Source organism: Ctenocephalides felis, unplaced genomic scaffold, assembly GCF_003426905.1.
Source record: "Ctenocephalides felis isolate EL2017-DRISC unplaced genomic scaffold, ASM342690v1 CF-g0.4_SCAFFOLD_00845, whole genome shotgun sequence".
NCBI classification, from domain to species: domain Eukaryota; kingdom Metazoa; phylum Arthropoda; class Insecta; order Siphonaptera; family Pulicidae; genus Ctenocephalides; species Ctenocephalides felis.
This window is the reverse complement of record NW_020536999.1, coordinates 92602803-92613690: the sequence shown is the minus strand read 5'-3', so window position 1 is coordinate 92613690 and position 10888 is coordinate 92602803. Positions and strand designations below refer to the sequence as shown.

General features: G+C 29.8%; 1 protein-coding gene across 1 annotated transcript; it reads left to right on the top strand.

Moving 5' to 3' along the window:
- The first annotated feature begins 7815 nt into the window (after nt 1–7815).
- Nucleotides 7816–9537, top strand: LOC113363037 (probable G-protein coupled receptor No18). The gene is made up of 6 exons (XM_026605528.1): nt 7816–8134; nt 8193–8309; nt 8384–8612; nt 8689–8875; nt 8934–9134; nt 9196–9537. The coding sequence occupies exons 1-6, from the start codon at nt 7816–7818 to the stop codon at nt 9535–9537; spliced, it is 1395 nt and encodes a 464-aa protein (XP_026461313.1).
- Nucleotides 9538–10888: the final 1351 nt, after the last annotated feature.

Genomic DNA, 10888 nt, shown 5'->3' with positions numbered 1-10888 from the left:
CATATATATATTTATATATATATGTTTATATATATATATACATATATATATATATATATTTAGATTTATATATGTATGTACAAATGTGAAATCGAATAAAAAGTTCGAAAAAACGAAACTTCTATTCTCAATGGCATCATAGAAAAGATAAAGCTGTCGCAAAAGGATAAAAAAATCCTTTTGCATTTATATGTATATACACACACACACACATATATATATATATATATATATGTATGTATGTATGTGTATATATATATATATATATTTATATAAAAGTGAAACTTAGACAAAAGTTTCATGCCGATTGAGCAATAAGAATATCTCGGGACGCAATTTGTAAAAAAAAGGACGAAGGACATTTGATAACATTACAGAACGTTATCCTTCGACCACTTTCATAATTACAACAGAAAGGTATTATATATATATATATATATATATATATATATATATATATATGTATATATATACTATATTTATATATACATATATATATACACACAAATACATACATGAAAAATACCATTTTCTCTGACCCTGTTTAACGTGTAACTTTGTATTGTACTTTACTCAGATAATTTGAAATATTTTAAATGTTTCTGAGAAAACTCATCGATTTCAGTATTTGTTCTCATAGTAGATATATTAAAGCATGACATAATAAAATTGCAACGTTTAAAAATTAACGAAACTATTTAAAAAAAAAAAATATTAATTACTAAATTTTTTGATCTGAAGCTGTGGTGTTCTGCTACTTCTTTCATGTGATTGTAAATATCGTAAATATTTGTTACAAAACTCATCGATTTTAGTATTTGTTATCATAGTAGACATATTAAAGTACAACATACTAGAATTACAACTATCTAGAACAATGAGAACTATTTTAATAAATTTTTTAAACTTTGCTGCTTCAACTTAATACTCTAAACAGGATTTGTCCTTGTACTTTTTTCATGTAATTGTAATTATCTGACAATATATGTGAAAAAACTTATTGATTTTAGGTGAAATAAGGTGAAATCCGTTTCCCAACCAGATGGTTTCATTTTATGTAACATTTCGTTTGGTGATTGAAAGATGAAGAAAAAAATTGCCTGCTGATGAAAATGAATAAAAATTTGCAAAATACACGTGATTGATTTGATAATTTCCAATTGAAATGTTAGGAAACGAATAACTTATTTTTTACCTTTTTTGCACAATTTCACAGTGAATACAATGCCGGTTTGTCACATGAAATTAACTAAGCAGAGAACAATGAGTAGCTGTCAAACAAATGAGTAGCAGTCAAACAAAAAATATTAGTTTGTAGTACATGCGAAGTATCAGAGATGACGCTGTATGTGAAAAAAGAAAAAGTGTTTTCCGCTTTTCTGTTGAAATTTATCTTCAATTTTCTTTGCTATAAACCTCGTGGAGTCCGAGACCTTTCCAACGAATGCAAAATCGTCGAAATCGGTTCGTGCGTTCTGGAGTTATATCGTCAGGAAGGAAAACCCGACTTATTTTTATATAATAGATATTTTGAAGTAGAACTTACTAAAATTACAAAGTTATAAAATTAACACAATTATTTTTATCAATATTAAAACTTTTGATAACTTCGTAGGTCTCAATTAACACACCTCAGCTCTAATTAAACGTTTGTTGTCTCTAACTACACTCTCTACAATATTCATCTCCATTTGTCACAATTTGTCTCTTACAATAAATAATCTACTCACACATATTTTTATGTTATTCTATTCATATGCCATGCTATGTATTTATCTTAAAAATAAAATTGTCAATGTATTTATCTTAAAAAACTTTAAATATCTCAAATGTTTGTTAGAAGACACATCTATTTTAGTATTTGTAATCATAATAGACATATTGAAATATAATATACTACAATTTCAATATTCTGCAATGGATCTAAGTATTTAAAACAACAACTGAAACTTTCTTCAACATATATTAAAAACTTTGACTCTTTATATAGAGAATATTGTAGCGTTGCTATGACAACGACAACAGAGCATTGCCCCATTAATTTGTACTAATGTGAAAAATATTTTTAAAAAATCATTAACACATTATGTTATATTAAAACGCATCAACTTTAGTATTTATCATCATAATACCCCTAACAAAGTATAACACATCAAAACCATCTACTCTCGATGGTCCGTCCTGAGAAGCTCGTTGAATTTCAAACAAAATTCGTTAAGATTCGTCTCTCGTCGTCCATAAGTCGTGTCATCGTCTTATCCGGAAATGATATTTCGGAAGTAAATGCCAGAAGTACATCCCCTTTTATCCCTTTTTTGATTTGCCGACGACAAGGACAGGACAGGTTTATTTATTCAAGGGATGTTTAATGGGGCGAATTTTAAAGGGCGCGTTTAGTATTCAACAGATGATTGGTAATTTATAGATATTTACGTATATTATATATACATATATATTAGGGTGGTCCTTAATATGGATGTTTTTGATTTTTTAAAGACTATCTTAAAGTTAATATTGAGATCTAAAACTATCAGAGATTTTTTTTATCATTGTGGAAGCATTTGAGACTATGGTAGCAAAGAAATTCAAAAATATCCATATTAAGGACCACCCTAATTATTATACATATATGCATACATATAGTATAACCCCGTTATAACAGTTTATTATGGACCAACACGTCTTATGCGAAACGCGTCTTATGCGAAAATGCCTATTACAAGGTTTAAGAACAATATATTTCAAAATACAAAGACGTGTACATAAAGCCGCGTATTAAGCGAAAAATTGTATTAGGCATGATCGTATTAACGGGTTTCTAATGTATATATTTTTAAAGCATTCTATACACTGTGTTTATAATTTTATTGAAATTTTATTAAAGTGCCAATGGATGTAGATGACCCCTAACAAATTATTCTATAGGCAATGCAGAGTGCATTTATATTTTGTTAGGGTTAAGCCACACCGTATCGGATCGATATTCTACCATCGTAACGATAATTCAGAGTATACCGAGTTGTTCAAGAATATTATAATTGTTCGGACGTCTTTTCGTTTTATTATATAGACCATGAAGGTGACAAACTTCAGGGCATTGAGCTTTACACAGAATGGTTGCTACCCCTGATAAAGGGGGTAGCGGAGTGTTTTAATGGAACTAGTTGTTCACTTCAAAAAGTAAAATCCGCTTAACAACATGTAAATAACCAATAAAAATAAATATATCTTCTTTAATTATAACTTAGTAACAAATCAGTGATTGTAATTAGAACTGCAACAAATACATAATATACGAACAAATCAGTGTTTAATACATAATAGTCCACAGCTACAAGGGTTGAATTATAACCCAACAACCTGAATTATCGAAGGATAGTTTTAATAAATTTTATAACTACGTAACATATAGACCAATTTTGCACATTTTCTTCAAAGACACCATCTTAAATACATCATATTAAAAGTTATAAGAAATATAATAAAATAAATTGCACCTGATGAAAGTCAAACCAGGAAAATTTTTTGTTTATTTTTAGCTACCGACTTCTATTAATAAATATTTGTATCAAATAAAAAATAATGTATGTATATAAATATTCATATGTGTATATTTTACAAATGTAAATAATATTCAAATGAAAATATAGGAAATCGACATATTTTCGCATATTGAAGGATCCCCGAGGCGACCGCCATAAAACAATATGGGCTGCGGGATTATTATTAAATCTAAGACAGATAAAGATATAAAGGACCCTTTTAGATAATATAAGGACGATTTAAGACCCTAAAAGACATCTATTATATATATATATATATATATATATATATATATATATATATATATATATATTTGAATAGTCTTGAACTTAAAAATAACTCAAAATATCCCAAACAATTCAAGACGATGTTAACCGAGCATATTAATAATTTAAATCATGATATAGATTTTTTCAACCCAAAAATTTCACATTTTGAAGAGAATGTAATTAGAAGAAGATTCGCTGAGGGGTTGTTTTTGCAATTGCATAACGATAGAGTCATAAACAAACGATTCGACAATACGGCACTGAACGAAACAAACACGTGGTTCGTAAATAGCGTTTCAAAATTTCTTAAAAAATAACAAGATCCCATCGCTTTTTAAATTTCTCCTAAAATTTGAACCCATGCTAAAAACTGCTTAAAGAAAAGATGTGACATTTTTGTCTTGAAATCCGAACAGTAAATACATAGTTTCGACAACTTGTTAAGTTATCATGTTTATTTGTGTGTTTTACCATCTGTGATGTTAAAAAATATATATTTTATCAATGTACACAACTCATACCATGGATTAATAACGTTTTCATATGTTATATAAGGATACAAAATTGTAAGTGTTTATTATTATTATTATTATTATCATTATTGTTTTTCTATGAAATTTCTTAGATATTATTTATTTAGTTTTAATTTTTATAGTTAAATTGATTGCCACTGAATGAAGGCTAAGATGCTAGCCGAAACGTATGGATTTTAAATAAATAAACTTCTAAAAACTTTCATACTATTTTTAATGATGTAACGCCCGACTTTTTGACTCAAGTTAAACATATAATAGGTTTCAACATCAAATTCAAGACTATTTAGATATATATATATATATATATATATATATATATGCATATATAAATTTTAGCAATATCCCATAAAACTGTTTGTTCACAACAGCTAAATGGCGGTAGCATTAATAGTTATGGGAATAATCCCGAACATTTTGCCTACCGAAAATTATCAGGGACCGTATCTCTATTAAACTAAAATTAACAGTGAAGCTCAAGGATAGGTCCAAATCGGATCTAAAATATTTTCCCGTTTCTTGGTAATTAGTAATCGTCTGCATTCTTCTTCTTCCCATTACTTGCAGTCCTTCTATTTCACTCTCGACGACGTCCTGCAGAAGGCACTATTTTTGCAGAAGGGATCCGATCTAGTTTCCTTTTCTTTTCAGGATCGTACTCAGTGGAGTCCTTTCTTCGCCCACACTTCTCAAGGCTTCTTCATTTGTTATTTTGTCTGTCCGCTTTATCTTCTTCATTCGCCTCCAGCACCACTGAGAGTCCATATCTCCGATCCGTACAGAATATATATATATATATATATATATATATATATATATATATATAAATTAGATATAAGTGCTAAATAATTTTGTTCTTGACGATTTTGATAAAACTTTGTATGGTAATAAAAGGATTCATGGTCTTGATGCTGAAATATTTGAGGCTTACAAAAAATGATTTAATTATAAAAATATATTATATAAATGTATTAGTTGGACATTATGTCCAACCCTTACTACTAACAAAAATGCTAGAACAAGTCGGTATAATTAATGATGCAAGATGTCACTCAAACCTAGTTCAATATCTGTACCGTGATTTTAGGGTTGATTCGACACCAGTGCCGAACTAGGTGGGTGGATGATGAACAACCACTAAAATTTAATTAGGGTTACAGGAACTAACGATACGTTCGCATGAATAATAAATTTATATATATATATATATATATATATATATATATATATGCATAATCGATTAACTATTTCATACATCTGTTAGTAATTTTTCCATATTCAGTCTCACACAAGTTCTCAATCTTTTAGCAAAGTTTCATTTGTAGTGTGGAAAGGTTTAGAATAGTTAATAATCTAATTTTCATTATAAAAATCTATGTCTATGATCACTTTTTTATCTAAAATTCTAGTTCAAATTAATTTTTCTATCAATAGGTCGTCGTCATACATATAAGTAACATATAAAGTAAAGGAATATTTTTCAAGAATATCAAAACACTCAAGAAATTATTTGTTTCAAAATTAAAAAAAAACTACCTTTTTTAAAAAAATAATAATTTTTAGTATGAGAAGTTCCAGCAATTTGCCTTAAGGCACGATGCCATTCACAACCAGTTTATTTCATAATCAACATTTCATCCTTAATATATATTTTATCAGACCATGATCATGATTTCTACTCTAAAATTTCAATTAAAGAAAAAAGTATCAGCTCCTTCCCTATTTAAAAGTAACTTGAAATTTTTTATTTTCAATGAGCTCTTCAGGAGCACTTTTAACAGTAATAAACCAATACAGTTTAATGCTTTGGTAAAGTTATAGTTATAGTCTAAAATTGTAATCAAAGAAAATTATCAGAGACTTTTCAGGTAAAGGCTTGGTGTAAAGAAACATTTTAAAATATTATAGGCCTATGAAAGGTGGATTAATTAAAAAAAAAATATTTATGCACCGCATACATTATATATAATCTCAATTATTATTGATTATGATTTGTCTCAAATGTTATTATATTGATTACTAAAACATATCAAGATCTTTATTCAACTTTCCTCAAGGCAAAATGCCACTTACGTTCAATTATTGCATGGGTGCCTGTAAATTTTTTGATCATATATCGTGGATGTTATCAATCTATAAATAAATGTATATATATATATATATATATATATATATATATATATATATAAATACATTTCTATAAATGTCAAACATGTTCCAGACTAATTAGACACCCATCATAAATGTCAACAATGTCAACATTTCTGATAATGTTATCACAATTTTCTATTTTCTTTATATATATATATATATATATATATATATATATATATATATAAATATATATATAGGTACATATATATATTAGATATGTACATATAAATTTCGTTTATCGAATCCCAATCTTAATTTTCAAACGTTGCCAAATGCTTTTGGCAAAACTTCCAACTCATTCCAATTTACTTTATAATTGCATTTTAGAATCTGTAGAAATCTACAAATATCATAAAATACAAATCTAGTATCATAAAGTATCATATCTCAGGGTTAAGCACACACATATGTTGCAATTGGATCAATAAACAACTGTTTTTCTTCATTCCAGATCCTAAAAACATCTTAAGAAGTCATTAGTGAGATGATTGGATTGGAGTAAATGATGATGCTTCTTCAAAAACCAGAAAATCTTCATTCTAAATACATGGATGCCCTTGAAAATAGTCTGTAGCACAATTTGTTACAAATGTCCAAACAAATTTGAGTTCTGAAATAAAACCTAAGGGTGATACCATGGTCTAATGCTGACCAACAGTTGTAGATCATCATCAAACTGGAGATATATTTATATAAATTGGTAAAAAGAAATGATCCAGACAACTTTCAAAAAGAACAATTATCAATCTACACTTGCCGATTCTTTGTAGCACAATTTGCTACAAATCTCCAAAAACAATTAAATTCCGACATAAATCCACATCCAATACCAGAGTCTAGAGCTGACTAGACTACTAATAGTTGTAGATCATCATCAAACTGGAGATATATCTATATAAATTGGTGAAGAGAAACGATCAAGACAACTTACAATAAGAACAATTATCAACCTTGTACAAATTCTAAAAATATCAATAAGATTGACCACCAGCAAAACATCAACCATGTTCAACTTTGTTGAAAAGGGACTATAAAACTTGTTGGTACAAGTTAAAAAGTCAGCATGAACATACCTAAAAATTTCACCAAAACAACCTGGAATTGGTAATAGATATCTAAAAAAATCCATTACCTAGATTATCACAATAACAATAACTAGATCATCATCATGGTTCAGTAACCACAGAATGTATAAAAACGTTCGACACAAAATCCTGGCCAAAACACACAACCTTCTATAAAATCCAACTTCATCTACTGTCTATTTTCAAAGATGGATCTTTAAACAAAACTATGTATCTACAACTATTCCCACCATGACAACTCAACCAGAAGCTCTCCTTCAGCAATTTGAACCAACCAGCACAATTTTCTTAGAAGTTTCTAATGACATCCTGGTCTACAGCGAGCAAATCATCGACACCAATTTTGAAATGCTGGAAAAAAGTTACAAATACATAAATGATACCGTGACAGAAGCATCATCCATTGTAGTTTTGGGAAGTGGTAGAAGTTTTTTGGATACTAAACGATTTTTAGATGAACAACATACTTGGCAGGAGTTGGTACTGATTGTTCTGCTTTGTTTTATAATTGTCATCACTGTTATTGGGAATACTTTGATAATAACATCAGGTAAGTTGATTGATTGGCGTGGACAATTGTTGGTACTTAAATTTTGTTGCATTCTCAGTGTTGACCACAAGAAGACTACGCACTGTGACCAATTGTTTTGTGACAAGTTTGGCAGTTGCTGATTGGCTTGTTGGTATATTTGTGATGCCTCCAGCTGTTGCTCTACACTGGGTTGGTAAGTACTCCTCTATTTATCACCAGTCTGTGTATCAATCAAAAAATGTACCTAATTATGTATCTTTTATCCAGGAACTTGGCAACTAGGATGGGTCCTGTGTGACGTTTGGATATCCTTAGACGTCCTGCTATGCACAGCATCGATTCTAAGCCTTTGTGCAATTTCTATAGATAGATATTTAGCAGTAACACAACCTTTAAACTACTCGCGTAGAAGGCGGTCGAAAAGATTGGCTCTGATGATGATCTTAGCAGTTTGGATCTTGGCTTTGGCTATTACTTGTCCACCTATCCTTGGATGGTAAATGATAAATGACACAGAATAATTAACTGAACTAGGACTTGATGGTTTTTCACTGTGTACAATTTTTTCCTAGGTACGAGCCTGGAAGACACCAAGCCTTGGACTGCCGCTACAATCGCAACAGAGGCTACGTCATATTTTCTGCAATGGGTTCCTTTTTCCTGCCACTTTTAGTAGTCCTTTATGTATATGCCAGGATATCTTGTGTGGTTGCCAGAAGACATGACAGACTTGGAGAAATGAGAGACAGCAAAAACCAGGTACACACCATAAAACCAATAACACCAATTGGTGTTTATGAATCTATTTTTTATTTAGAGGCACAAAAGTTCCAACAAATCTGAACGGGAGATAGAAGAATCAGAAGCTGATGGAGGAACCTGCACACCTATGACCAGAAAATTTAAAAGTTTAGCAAATCTAACGACAACTAACGACAAAAATAATCAGTTTAACTTAAAACCTACTTGTGAATGTCAACTGATGAGCAATAAGTTGATGCAGATGGATAACGTACAGGTAAATATAATAGACATGTGAATGTTAATGATGGATGTAGGATTGCATATCTTTTTTCCAGATGGTACCATTATCTCTGCACCAATCGACTTCTCCTCCCTTACACAACACAACAAAGCCCTTAAGGCAAAGAATTTCAAGTTTGAAAAGAGAAACTAAAACAGCACAAACTCTGTCGATTGTGGTCGGCGGTTTTGTAGCCTGTTGGTTGCCTTTTTTCGTCTATTATCTGCTGACACCATTTCTACCACAGGACAAAGTCAGTGACATGCTGATGTCATTCCTGACTTGGCTGGGATGGATCAATTCGGCGATCAATCCTTTTATTTATGCTTTTTATAATGTTGATTTTAGGGCTGCCTTTTGGAGGCTGACGTTGGCCAGATGTTTTAAGAAGAGATAGCCTTAGGGAAAGGATAGCTTTAGGCAAAATATAGCAGGTAAAAGATAGCCTTAGGTGAAGAATAATTTTGCTGCTAGTTTGCCTAATTTGGCTGGAATGGATCAATGCTTTTATTTATGCTTATTATAATGTTGGTTCTAGGGTTGCTTTTGGAAGCTATTGAAAGAAAACTAGATAGTTTATGGTGAAAGATAGAGGAGATAAAATAGAACTTGTTTCAATTTTATGAAAATTGTACTAGTTTTAGTATTTGTTTTGTGGGTAAGTATCCTAAAGCTATTTTTGAAGCTGTTGTTGGCCCAAAGCTTCAAAATTTAATACCTTTTGGATACCAAATGAAAATTTGTAATTTAAATCTAGTTTTCTCGTTCTTGGTTTAAAAAAAAACCCACATTTGACGAAAGATATAACAATATTATTTATTATTATATTGTATTATTCACGAATAAAGACAAAATAGAAAAGTAAAACTTCTTAGGATTTTTTAACAGAGTTTTTGCCGTTGTATTTTTATGAAATATTCAAAGATATCTATCCACGGATTTTTAAACAAAGTTTTTGCCGTTTTATTTGAAAACTTCAAATTATAATAAATCTGCCTAAATTAAGGGTTAGTGATAATATTAATAACTATAATAATAAGTTTTAGACTTAAAATAAATGTATTATTATACTAGTCATTATTTTATAAGCTTTTAGATATAAAAATAAATATATTTAGAACTTAGATTATCTGTAAAAATTATCTAGTCGAAACATATACGTATTTTTATTTAATTAATAGTCATATGAAAATAAAGTAAAATTATCGAGAACTTGTATGCATTTATTTAATATTTATATTGTAAGTTTTAAACAGGTCAATATAATAAGTAAAATTATGGAAAAACCTTAAATGTGGGGTCAGTTATTATAATCGTCCGGAAATCAAAATTAATTTTTTTGCATATCTCTACGTTTCTGGCTTCTGAACATTTTGGCATACCTCAGAAAAAATGGATGTATGTATGTGTGTATGCAATTCTCTGTCGACGTTTTCGGGAGCACGCTCAACCGATTTGAATGATTCGAAAAGCATTCGATTCCTACTTATAGGGATTAGTGCTGATTAGTATTTGAGAAAATCGGTCCAGACGTTTTGGAGATACGAAGAAATTGAGTTTTTGAGAGTACGGAGCATCCGATTTTAATGATTCAAAAAACATTTGATTCGTAAATTAAGAGATGACGTCGTGATTGTTTTTTACAAAGGCAGGTCTAGTTGTTTCGGAGATACAGAGCAAAGAGTGTAGAAAATGGAAACTAAGTTTTTGAGAGAACAGTGTATCCGATTTAAATGATTAAAAAAACA

Bases quoted from the DNA above. Each gene is read 5' to 3' on its own strand.
- LOC113363037 (XM_026605528.1), top strand. From the start codon at position 7,816: ATGACAACTCAACCAGAAGCTCTCCTTCAGCAATTTGAACCAACCAGC. The intron at 8,876-8,933 runs GTACACACCATA...TTTTTTATTTAG, and splicing joins TGAGAGACAGCAAAAACCAG to AGGCACAAAAGTTCCAACAA. The intron at 9,135-9,195 runs GTAAATATAATA...TCTTTTTTCCAG, and splicing joins TGCAGATGGATAACGTACAG to ATGGTACCATTATCTCTGCA.